The sequence below is a fragment of the Melospiza melodia genome, chromosome 1 (genome assembly GCF_035770615.1).
Source record: "Melospiza melodia melodia isolate bMelMel2 chromosome 1, bMelMel2.pri, whole genome shotgun sequence".
NCBI lineage: Eukaryota > Metazoa > Chordata > Aves > Passeriformes > Passerellidae > Melospiza > Melospiza melodia.
In genome coordinates this window covers 58410593-58423424 of record NC_086194.1, presented here as the reverse complement: position 1 = coordinate 58423424, position 12832 = coordinate 58410593, and the positions used below count along the sequence as shown (strand labels likewise).

The 12832-nt window shown below is 41.1% G+C and overlaps 1 protein-coding gene and 1 non-coding gene across 9 annotated transcripts in view; both read left to right on the top strand.

The window, feature by feature from the left end:
* TNS3 (tensin 3) overlaps positions 1-12832 on the top strand; it is a 202219-nt gene that overhangs the window by 168348 nt on the left and 21039 nt on the right. For all 8 annotated transcript variants that reach the window (XR_010028071.1, XM_063158847.1, XM_063158857.1 and 5 more), the window contains 4 exons: positions 3541-3712; positions 6068-6708; positions 7331-7417; positions 11329-11457. Coding sequence is in view for 7 of the 8 variants with exons in the window: in XM_063158847.1 (XP_063014917.1) it covers positions 3541-3712; positions 6068-6708; positions 7331-7417; positions 11329-11457 (1029 nt within the window). In the remaining variant the exon portion in view is untranslated. The remainder of the gene's footprint in view (positions 1-3540; positions 3713-6067; positions 6709-7330; positions 7418-11328; positions 11458-12832) is intronic.
* TRNAE-CUC (transfer RNA glutamic acid (anticodon CUC)) lies at positions 2753-2824 on the top strand. The gene has a single exon. It is a non-coding gene; the product is annotated as a tRNA-Glu (tRNA).

Here is a 12832-nt window from a genome sequence, read left to right as displayed (position 1 = left end):
ACATTGTGGTAGGACATGGCTTGGCTTATAGCTACAGTCAGCAGAAATAAGAAGAGAGCACTCTCCAGCTGTGGTGAATGCAGGTTTATTGAGTCCCGGGGGAAACCGACAGCTGAAGAGCAGGAGGGGGAAGTTACAACTGCTTATAAGGAGGGAGGGACACAGGGGAGGAGTCAGTCCTTGGATGAATAGGGTTTCAGAGGGGAGTGGGATACAAATGATTGACTTAGGGAGAATACCAATGGGGATAACTTGAGGGTAGAGCCCTGGGCCCCAGCGTCAATCACTTGACGCTTTAGTTAGAAGTTTCTAGAGAGTTCCAGAGTGAAGGGTGGGAGCGCCAAGTGAGGGACAGGGCACTGGGGAGGGATTTGAGAAAGGGTACATTAATCTTCAAGGCATCTGGGGAGGAGTTGGGATAACTGGCAGCATAAAGGAGGGAGGGGAGAACCAGGGCAGAACCATTACATGATAGGGGGAACAGAACAGTCCAACTTATACAGACACAACACAACATATTTCTTCTTGTTGAACTTAAGATTCCTTTTTTCTCATTTCTCCCACGTCTGAATAGCAGCACAACCATCTAGTTTGTCAATGACTCCTCTGTCAATGACAGTTTTCTGTTGTCTGCAAAACTTGATGAAAAGACTTTATCTTATTGTCACTGTTGTTAATGAAGGATGTTGAAGACTGTTGGTCCTAATATCAGCCCCCGAGTATAGTGCTGTGACTTGCCTTCTAGTGGACTTGCTGCAGCTGATCACAAGCCTCTGGGCCCAGGTATTCAGGCAGTTTTTATTAGGTCTCACATCCACTTACCCAACCCTTGTTTTATCAGTGTGTTTATGAGGATATTATGGGAGACCAAGATAAAAACCTTACTAAAGTAAAAATAAGGAACATCCACTGCTTTTCCCTTGGCCACTAAGCTAGTCAGTTTACTGAAGAAAGTTATCTCAGTGCATGTGCATGATTTCCCCTTTCTAAATTCATACTGACAACCCTCAGTCTTTTACTGCCATGTGTTTGGAAGTGGTTTCCAGGGTTAGTTGCTCCATCACCTTTCCAGAGACTTGGGTTAGGTTAACCAACCCTGCAATTCCCTGGATCATCCTTCATACCTTTCTTGGAGGAATGAGTGATAATTGCTCCCTTCTTGTTCTTAAGAATCTCTCCCAGTCATTGAGACCTTTTAAAGATTATTGAGAATGGTCTTGCAGGGTATCACCAGCTCCCTCAGCTCTCATGTGTTCATCCTCTCAGTCCCCAATGGACTCAAATATGTCCAGTTTGTTTTAGTTCTCCTTGGCTTAGTCCTCCTCTACGGAGGTGTGGTGGTTTGACCAGGAAGAAGTGAATTCTGGGATGCTGTGGTCAAACCAATGGGTGCTCGGATTTTGATATTGGCACCCGGTGTGGCCAGTGGGGTTTGGACACACCTCCGAGAACACACAGGGGTTAAAAACCAGAGCTTTGGCCCTGGGAGTCTCTCTTGGGACTTCGAGGCAAAGAGGTCGGATTGCCCTCCCTTGTCCAGCTGCTGCTGCTGGGTGGGGGAGGGGCAGCCATGTGGTAGGCCCGGGGCTGGACAGAGATGGGGGGTGAGGAGGCCCTTGAGGATGGAAGGGGGGAGGAGCCCCAGGAGGCATCGGGCAGCCACCACCCCCCCCACCCCCCCCAGCCCTCCCAGGAGAGAGAGAGAGGGAGAGCCGGCGACGACGGAATGTGATAGCAGCCGGCCAAGGAGGAGAAGCGGGGGAGTGCCGCGACAAGGTGCCCGGCCGGAGCAGCAGCGAGTGTGGGAGTGCTGGAGCTCTGGGACAGGCAGAGACTGAAATTTTTAACCCCTTTCTTTCATGATTGGGACCTCGCAAAAATGCTGATCCTCCTCGGAGCTGAATAAGAAGAGAGATAAGAGATGAGATAACAAGGATCTGGCCCGAGGGAAGTGGAGAAGACTGGCTGAGTGGGGAGAGAGATGATTGGAGTGGCCTTTTGGCTGGACTTTTCTTGTTGGCCATAGACTGAACCAGTTTTATTCCTGTGATACAGAGACTGCATTTAGGGGGAGGCAGTGCCTCAGAACCAGGAGGGTTCATTGTGGGTACCCCTCGGCCCCAGGGGGTGGAAAAAAAATGGGGGCACAGATGTCCCAAAGCAGAGACTGTGCCTTTTTTGGAGTGAGACAAGGCATCCTTAAAAGACAACCCTAAAAGCAGCTCTGGTCCATGCACAGTGGTGAGAGCACTGGGCATGGAAGGAAGATGTCACAAATGGCAAAAGGACTTTCTCGGCGGTGCTGAGTGACATGGAAGCACACGAGGTTTCAGCGTGTTTCCAGGGGAAGCCTATGGTGCAAGAAGGACTCCTTTCCTCTTCATGGACTGAAGTTTGAGTATTCTAAAGGGTGGTGCCAGACTGGGCAGTTGGTGATTTGGGGGAATGTATCGGATTGGGAAATTTTGGTGGTGGGGAGGAGGAAAGTGCTTTTTGTAAGGTTTTCAATTTTTTCCCTTATATTTTTTTTCCTTCTTTTCTTGTAGTTTAGGTAATAAAGTTTTCTTTATTTCTAAGCTGGAGCCTGCTTTGCTTATTCTTGGTCACATCTCACAGCAGACACCAGGGAGAGGGTATTCTCATGAGGGCACTGGCTCTGTGCCAGGCCCAAACCATGACATTTTTTTGGTGGAGATGCGTGGGAAATGGTTCGGGCCTGGCACAGAGCCAGTGCCCCCATGAGAATACCCTCTCCCTGGTGGTCTGGTGGTTAGGATTTGGCGCTCTCACCGCCGTGGCCCGGGTTCAATTCCCGGTCAGGGAACCAGAAAATGTCATGGTTCGGGCCTGGCACAGAGCCAGTGCCCCCATGAGAATATAAAGATATAAAGAAGGCTGTTCCTCAGTGTCATCTGTGTCCTTATCCATCAGGTCCCCTGTTCATTCAGCAAGTGGGCCCCACCCTGAGACCTTCCAGCTTGCTACCACCACCACCTGTTCCCTCCACCATGCTTTCTTAACCAGAAGGGACCTTTTCTCCCTGAAAAAGACTCTCTTCCCCCCACCCCCAGCAATGATAGGAGGTGGTATACAATAACTCCAGGTGCTGGCCTACTGCAAAAATTAACTCTAGTGATTGGGACCAGGACACCCAGTTTCCTTCTGGTATTTTAAGTGCAAATGGTGCACTTGACTAGACCTACCTGATTAGCACTGTGGACTGTGAAATGCAAAGCATCTTGGGACAGACAGTCTGTTCTCATCAATAGGGCTAGAGAATGTATTCTGGAGAAGTGATCAGACAGTTTGAGTGTAGCAATTCTGTAATCTCTATTCCCTCTGCTATTTGACGTGCTGGATGTTTTCAGAAATCAACATAATTTTGTGAAATAATATCTACTGCACAAACAAACAAAAAATCTTCCTTATAATCTTATTAAGAGAAAACCAAACTATTTTATGAACACATTTTTCAGTACAAGGTTCATAAAAATGCATGTTGTTTTTAAATTTGCATTTACTTTGTTTTCTTTTCTGCAGAATCTCAAAGTTACACGGAAGCCATTAACCTCTCTGTGGTGATGTCTGATGGCACCGTGGGCACTAACTCTTCTTTGCTGAGGGCCAACATGCAGACTGATCCTTCTTTTCAGCGCTGTTTTGCATCTTCATCTACTATTACAAATAGCAGTCCTATCCCAGGGGCAGAAAGGTAGGAAAATATTCTCTTCCATTATTGTTTATTTCTCGTAATGATAGTTCCCAGACAAAACATTATGCTTGCATCTTCACTGCGGACCATTTTCTAAGAACTTTGAGGTGAGTTGTCACATTTATTGTTGGAGTCCATTGAATGAATTTTAACACATACAGAGGTGTTACTTTTATGTGAGGGACACAATTAGCTTTGAACATAAGTGAGAAGACATAGAATTTTATCGCTCAGTTATGTTATTTGTGCTAGCACATATATGTAGCTCATATATAAGCTCATATATATTTTTCTGTGTGCTTAACTGGCATCTCTGATGTTTAACTTAAAGCCATGTCAGGAAAATTCACATTGGAATAAGCTGTATATGAGAGAAAGGGAGAACTCTTCTCACTGCAGACATGTTTTTAGTCAGTAAAATGTCAGTAGATCTGCTTTGGTAGTGTATAGCTGATTGCCTTTCAACTGATCAGCAGGCTTAGAAATTTTATTGTATTACAGTTAGATTGTGGTAAACATACAGGGCTCTTGACGATAGTGTGAACTGTATAAATTTACAAAGTAGTTCTTGTCCAAAGGAGTTTACAGCATAAGCTAAGAAATGGCAAGAAACAGCAAACTAACAAGGAGTCCCTAGTTACTGTTAGAATGATCAGAAGACTATAACAATGCGTGATCAGTCATTAGTTGTGCGCTATATTTACTCAATAGACAAGGTGGTACATTAGACCTGAAGAAGTTGCCTTCTCTATCACTCTGCAAAAACATTCCTTTCTGGCTAATTATCCTATTCTTGGTTTTAGCTATTTGGCTCCTTTTTCACAGTGAGTATTTTGAATACTTCTGGTTGTAGTGTCAGAGTGTCAGTACTTCAAGTATGTCATTACCTATTTATCTTTTATTTATCTTCCAATCTAATTGGTTTCATTTTCAGTCAGTACTGAGACTATGAAATAATGTTTTGGTTTTGTAATTACAGATGTGAACCTTAAGATGGAACAAAATATGTTGGTATTTGCTGCAGAAGAGGCAGTGTAACAATTACAAGTGGATATGTATTAAAAGCTTATCAGTCAATTCAGTCATTATCAAGTTTACATTCCTACTTCAGACTTTATCTAGAAAATTTTGTTTGCTTCTTTCTAAATACTTTTTCTATAATTTTTTTATTTCACCTAGAAGATAGCTACAGCTCTAGAGGAGAGGTTTTTTTTTTTCTTGCAGCAATGTCTTCTTCAATTTGCTTACCTTCCATTTCTTTAATGGCCTTTCTAATTTGAGCTGTTTAAATCGACTGGCATTCATTTCCACAACTCCCTTTTAATTAAAAATCCTTTCTTTTTATATATATATCTTATGTCAGCTTTTTCTCTTTGCATTTCACATTGAGTTTGTTCTCTCTGGATTTGGTAATATTAGTAATCTTTCCAGCTACAGCCTAAGGGCATTTCATTTTCAGAAGCAAAGAGACAGCTTAAACTTTTATCAAATGATTTTATCAGGTGCTTAGTTTCCTTTGTTTGGAAGGACATTTTTTTATTTTTTACTTGGACAAGTAGAATTGCTACCCAGTAGAAAAACAGAATGTTTACTGTTGAAATATTTAATTATATAAATCAGTTTTTCCACCAAATAAATTAACCACTGGACCTGCCTCTTTTTTTAAGTATAAATTGTATTGAAATAGATCTGGTCTGCAACTTATTCCTTGTGAACTGTGTTCTTACCATTATCATAGTTACTGATTTGTTGTGTGATGGTGCATAACCACCTCCTCAGCCCATTTATTTTCATTTTTATTTTGATGAGCATAAGACACTCTGTATGCAAGAGCTGGTATGGCCATGTCATGTTTCTTCCATAATGTCTACCTCTGTGCAGCTTTGGCATAAGAAATTGTTGCCTCCTATTGTTATTTTTCAGGTAGCACTTTAGCTCATCAGTAGAGCTGTATGTGAAGCAATGCTGCAAACAGCCTCACTAAACCTCATATTAAAACTAAATCCCTCAAACAGGGAGAAGTATTTTTAGCTGTCATTATTTTCATGGACTGGTTTACTGAGCAAACTCAGAAACTATCCCATCAACATGGCTAGGTGGAGGGTGAGATAAGACAGAGCATAATGGATGTACATTGAAGAAGTTACTGGTCAGGATGAGGTTGGAATCCCTTGATCTAGCTGCATTACATGGTCCAGCATGTTTTCAATGAGCACTCTGGGATTTTTTTTGTCCTGTCATGTTTCATTTCTTTCAATGGCCACTGAAATATGGGTTGTACAGTAACATTTTAAGGGAATGATGTAGCTGCTGTTTTGTTTTTGTGTTCAATTTTTGGCTTTTTTTTTTTGACAGCTCTTCTGTCACAGAATATCCTTGGCTTGAAAACAGCTCTAAAGTTTCCCTGTCAACCCAGTTTTCAGTGGGAAACACCAGGCAGCCAGGAGGTTACCTTGTGCCCTCTGAATTTTCAAGTGCTGTGCAGGATATCTCTCTCCTGTCTCATTTCCAAACTCCAGGAATGCAAGTTGTCACCCTGAGCAACCTGGAGAGTTCACCAGCAAAGCCACACCGAGAACATGGTATCAGCAGCAGTGCCCATGCCTACCTGAGCTACAGCACTGGTACCAGGGACAGTAGCTCCTCCCAAGAGGAGACACAAGCTACTTGCATAGCCAATGCTAGCACTTCTAAAACGCTGAGCTCATCAGTGGCAAGTGCTGATGACAATGACTTTTTGATGCAGAACTTTCTCACAGTGACCTCTGGACACAACAGCCGGAACAGTGCAGTTCCACATCACCATGGAGGGAACCTACATGCTCAACCTCCTCTTCCAGAGAAGACGAGGTCCTCTGAAGGAGAATGTTCCGTTTACTCTGTGTCACCGTCTTCAAGTGGCTTCTCTAGCCCTCACAGTGGAAGCACAATCAGTATTCCCTTCCCAAATGTCCTCCCAGATTTCTCAAAAATGTTAAGCCCTTCCCCAGTACCAGGTAGGTTCTGTATCAGAGAAATGCAAAATACATTAGGTTTTATATGAGTTTATAAAAAGATTTGTGGGCGTTTTAAAAATGGAGAGAGAAAAAAATAATGGAATGAAAATGGCACAGAGGACTTGAATGTTTGCAGTAAATGGTTGCCAGTTTCTTGTCTTTGGATGCAGTATTCAGGAAACAAGGCTTCAGATTTGTTCCTCTGCTTCCTAGAAGCCAGCCATTGGTCAGCTTACTATTTCAGCTGTCAGATTACAGTGGACCAGTGTTGAGTTCAATTTCTTTTAAAAATGGCTGGCTTCTCTCTGTACCTTTTGGAGTTGTGCCAAGAAAAGTAAAAGATGTGCATGTGTGTTCATTGGGCCCTGTTGAGAAGTTTGTATTTAATGCAGCTTTATAATGAAAAGGTTTTAATATTTTAGGATTTTGCAAAATGAAACATGGAACATGCTTTCAAAATCTTAGTGTATGTTATTATATTTGCTGGTTCTAAAACAGCTCAGTTTCTCTAAAGTAATGATGAGTTTTTTGAGTAATCATGGTGATTGGGAGTCGGAAAGAAAAGTAAAAGCACTTTTGTATTTTGAAACATTCTTGACTTTTTTTCCTTTTTATTTCACAGAAGACACAGCTGATAAACATGTGACCGTAAAATTTGTTCAAGACACATCCAAGTTCTGGTATAAGCCAGATATTTCGAGAGAACAAGGTATATCAATTGATAAATATTCTGACATATCCGTTCATAGAAAAACTATTTAGTGAAGTATTGATTTTAGATACATACCTGATCTCTAAAAGAAATATAAAACTAGAAAGGCCATAGACAACCCCTCTTGTTTCTTTTGTTGAACAGCTGAATTTAAGTGTGGAGGGCAGTCAAATAGTCCTGAAAATTTTTCAGTTAATCAAACAAATTGTTAACCTAACTGAATTAACTATGAAGTAATATAGATCTACCTGTGGTAGCTGCTGCAAATGCTCTTTGGTGTGAAGCTGCAGATTTTCAAATGGCAGATATGCATGAAACAACACCAAATGGCTGTCTGCTCTCTGAAACCTTTTGAGGGTAAGTGTGCTGTTCTGACATGATCTCAGCATAATTCATTAGCTAGATCACCACAAAGGCATCCTCACCCACCAGTCATTTTGTAGCCTGAATTTCAATGTTAAGTGACATACATTATTCCTTAAAGGTCAGTACCATGGAACAACATCTTTCTGATGTATGATGCAGATACAGCACTTTCATTTGTAGATGTATTATTCAGCAAACTGAAGAAATCTTTTATTACCTATGTGAAAGTTAATACTTATGAGCACCTGGGGTACTGCATCTGGCATACAGGAAAGACATAGACCTGTTGGAGCGAGTACAGAAGAGGGCCACAAAGTTGATTAGAGGGATGGAGCACGTTTCCTATGAGAAAAGGCTGAGAGAATTGAGTTTTTTCAGTCTAGAGAAGGAAAAGCTTCGAAGTGACCTAATTGCAGCTTTCCAGTACCTGAGTGGAGCCTACAAGAAGGATGGGGAGGGACTTTTTAGAAGAACATGTAGTGGTGACAGGGCAAGGTGAAATGGTTTCAAACTGAAAGTAGGTTTAGATTAAATATTAGAAAAAAAATATTTACTGTGAGGGTGATGAGGTGCTGGAAGAGACTGCCCAGAGCAGCTATGGGATGCCCTCCACCCATGGAAATGTTCAAGACCAGGCTGGATATGGCTCTGGTGTAATGAAAGTTGTCTCTGTTCATGGCAGCATCATTGGAAGTAGATGATCTCGAAGGTTCATTCCAATCAGACCGTTCTTCCATGATTCTACGAACTTAGACACTGTCCCTACAACAGTACATATATAAACATGCTGGGTGCTCATTACAATCCACTAATCATAGAGGAGCAAAGTGAGCTCTCTGTGGGTTCCGGATAGAAACTTCAGGTTTGAATATTCTGTGAAATGAGACTAAAACCAAACAAGGTTAAAATTGATACCAACAAATTGATGTATTTTATTTAACAGTAAATGAGAAAGAGAAAGAAATAGAAAAAGAGGTTGTGGGGGGACAGGAAGAGTGACAGGATCAGATTAAGTAGAAATATATCTCCCCTCTGTGGGTCCCAAGATTACTACAAGTTGAGCCCAGGTACCTCCCCTGAAGGGGGATACTCTCTCTTGCAAGACTGAATCAGTTGCATCACTTTGCATCATGCATAGTGCTGTAGTGCAGGGCCTCAGGAATGAGTCTTTGGAGTGCTTTAGGGGTCTTTGTTGGATTATGACACTTCCTCAGCTGCCCCTCTCATGAGTGTCCTCCAGATGTGGCTTTCCCACAGTGGGGAGTTTTACAGCTGAGCCAGTTTGTGTAATGGAGGGTGGATGTTCACTGTGTCTGTCCAGAGGTCATGACATACACCCAAAACTGTCCCCCCTCCCCTCATCAGCAGTTGGGGAGGAGTCTGTGCAGGCCTGGCTGCAGATAAGCCTGTGGACTATGGCCTCCACCCTGAAGCCAGCTGGGGATGATTTTCAGGACAGCTGCTGAGCTTGGACCTCCTGTGAATGCATCCTTCTCTCCCAGCCTTACCCATTTCTTATCAAACCTGAGATGATTGAAAAACAGTGCCACTTCTATCTTATCTCAAGCTCTTTTATGTGGCTTAGCTCGCAGTTCAGGGTTTCAGTCATGAGGTCCATTCAGGGTGGGGTGGGCTTTGGTGGTGCAGCTTCATTGCTGCAGCTTCATTACGCACTTTTGCCATAATGGGCAAAAGTCCTTCATAACAGTGTTTCAGCCATGAAACTATAACATTTCAGTCTCTGGCAGTGCTTTCCAAATGCAGTTGGTCTGACTGTGCTTGTGTTTATACTGTAATAGTCAGCTACAGTGAATTGTGATTAATGAGATAAGGCAGGATTTTAAGCTGGGATTTTTTAAAATGTGGCTGTCAAAAATGAACAATTACTAACTAGTTCTATAATGAGAAAGATATTCATACTAAACCAAAATAGTGTGAACTTCACCTATTGGCAAATGATGAGTTGCTGTGTCTGTCTAGTTACTGTGTTCTTAGATGGTGAGGATGTTCTTTTGTGGTAAATAGAATGCCTGGGGAATAAAGATCTTAGAAAACAGAACATTAATTCATTTCTGGATGATACTTTGCTGGTCCTTTCGTTATCTACTGACCACCCATAATGAAAAGTGAGTCTTGAAATATGCGGAAAAATACCTCATGGGACATAGATATAAAGCAATTTAAAACCTAACTGCTTGAACAAATGAAACAACAGTCTTCCCAACCTTTTAATATGCCTATTTTCATCCTTGAAGCAAAACTTCATTTAAAAAATGTTTTAAGGTACTCTTGCTGATCTTTTTTTGATCTTTTTTCCCCTGAGTTTAATAGACTGCTCATGTGACAAATGATTACCGCATCCCTTTGTATTTAGAAGTGTTATGTATTGCTTAATTGCAGGGGTTTGTGTATTCATCCTTATCCTCTCAAAACAAGACATTGTTGTGAAAAAAGGTTCTTTATTTTGCCATCTGACAGATGAAGATAATAGAATGCATATGTTTGCTTTACTTGCTTTGATAGAAGAGATAATTGTCTGCATTTTCTGATTTTGTTTTTACTTCCCTTTTTTTCATGAAATGAACCTTTGCTTTGTAAACATTGCTCAGGCCTTGCAAAATATGCCTTTGTGCCCCATACACATAATATCCATGTTCTGTGTGAACAGTCAATTAAGGAGTCCAGCATCAAATTTGGGCTCTTTCTAGGGTTTCTCTGAAGGCATGCTGATGGCTGGAAATTCTAGGAACAAAGTATACTGGTATACACATATATTTGTAAAACTTGTATGGGGGAGGAAAGAAAGCAAAGTACAAAGATTTTATTAAGATCAATCATTAGATTAATTTTTGTCTGTTTTCAAAGTAAGTTTAAAATTTTGGGCTGCTAGATTTCAAAGTCTGCAACTGACTTGTGCAAAGTAGCAGCAATTTCCCTGCAAGTGTTCCTTCTTGGAGGGGATTTCATACTGCACTTGCAGAAGAGATCCCAAAATACAGATGAAAAGTACTTCAAAGAGCAGAATATACACTTACATTCCTTCCTTTGCTTCAAAACTCCTAAGGCAGTAAGGTAGCTTTGTAGGGACAAAAACTTGGTGGTGGATGAAAATGAATCTGTCCTGCCTGTTGAGGCTGAATAGGAAGTGAAAAACTAGTGCTATCTAGTCAATGTGGGAATTACAGAGAGGTATGCAGTCTTTTAAAAAATTGACAAAAGTTAAGCAGAAGTAGACTGGCTCTTCACTGGTTGTAGGAATTCTAGTGGGACCTGAACAGTCCTCTTAGTTTAAAAACCAGTAAAAATCAGGGTTCTGTACTGCAGGCTTCTTTTAAAATAAGTGTCTGTGAGATTTGGACAAGGGGTTTCCACTCAGGTCCCCCAAATACACGATTATGTTCCGTTGCATGGCAATGAGGATAGAGAAAAAGATCTTACTTCTTCTGGTGTCCTATTCATTATACATTTGTGCTTCTGTACTTTCTGAGTGTGTGCATTGTGCTTGAACTGTTTTTCTGTCTCTTTCCTGGAATCTCTTGCAGCCATTGCTGTTCTCAAGGAAAAGGAACCTGGGTCTTTCATTGTTCGAGACAGTCATTCTTTCCGGGGAGCCTATGGGCTAGCAATGAAAGTTGCCACACCACCTCCTTCTGTGCTACAGTTAAAGAAAGGTACTTCTGTGTGTTTGTGAAAATGCTATATATAGTAGGTAGTCCTTATTAGTGGGTAGCAATCTGTTGGAATCTTCCCCTCTTCTCATAAGTGCAACTTGAATTGCAGGTTACATTTGATGTGTTGTTAAATGAAACTGGATACGATACCTGTTATACTATATGGTTTCACCACGACTTCTGTTGAGGCTGTGTATGTGTTGTACCTCATCAGCCTAATGAAAATCAGTGTCATCTCAGCAATTGGTCTTCCCTAGCAATCAGAAGTTTGCATTTGATTCACAGGCTACAATGTAAAGTTTTCACTCTGCTGGAGGGCTGAATATTTTTAATCCCAAAGTTTTGTTTTGAGACAGTTCTATTTCAGATAAAAATCTAAAGAGATTCCTAAGGATAATTGTTTAAAAGAAGTGGCGATCTGTATATCTACTCTGTCAGCTCTAGTGCCTCCATATAAAACTCGTGCCTGATGGTTGTGAAACATAAAGTGAGAAGAACATGCAGAAATCAATAATTGGTATATGGAAACTCAGCAGTCAATATCTGTAATGTTCTTGGTTCCGTTTGTACTACTGCAAGGTTAGTGGAGTGGTTTTTGTTGCTGCTGTTTTTCTTTTTCAAAGCTTATTATGTTTCATTAGTACATAATGACTGGTGAGGTAGGCAATTAAGATTACATTTATTCTTAGTGTTGTTTATATGGAAGTATGGTTTTGGCTGTTTTGGTTTGTTTTTTTGTTTGGCTGTTGGTTTGGATTTGCTTACTCTTTGGCAACTGTTAGCAGTTCACCTCTATTACAGTAACACTTTGAATCTGTTTTATTCTGGTGTCTTGAAACAATTTTTAATCACAACTTGCCATGTAGTCCTTTTTGTTGCCAATAAACATCAGCAGAACCACTTCAATGACTTATGTAATGAACTCAGCATAGCTGTACTTGGGCTGGTGATAGCAACAACTACGAGGCAAATTGAAAGTGGCTTGTAGGGTGTTTCTAGTAGTCTTTTCTTATTAGTGAAGTCCAGGAAGACATGAAAGCTCACACTCTGATAGACTTTAAGAGACAGTTTATGTTAGTAGTAGTAAGACTAGTATTCTTCCACTTCTCACTTCATGATACTTAGCTTTTCTGGTTTCCCTTGTTTAATCCCAGAAAGCAGAGATTGGTTCTGTTTCCTGTAGTGTTTCTTGTTCCAGGCTTCCCCTCCCCACATATCTTGTAGTAATTTATTTTTAATTTGGTGGGACCGTAACAGCAAACAGTAAGCTGTTTGAAAAAGTGATCAGTGCAATATTTGCTTGCTTGCATAGAAGTTTCTGCTGTCCATATTAATGCATTCATCTGTATTATTCATCTGTATTGGCCTGAAGGTC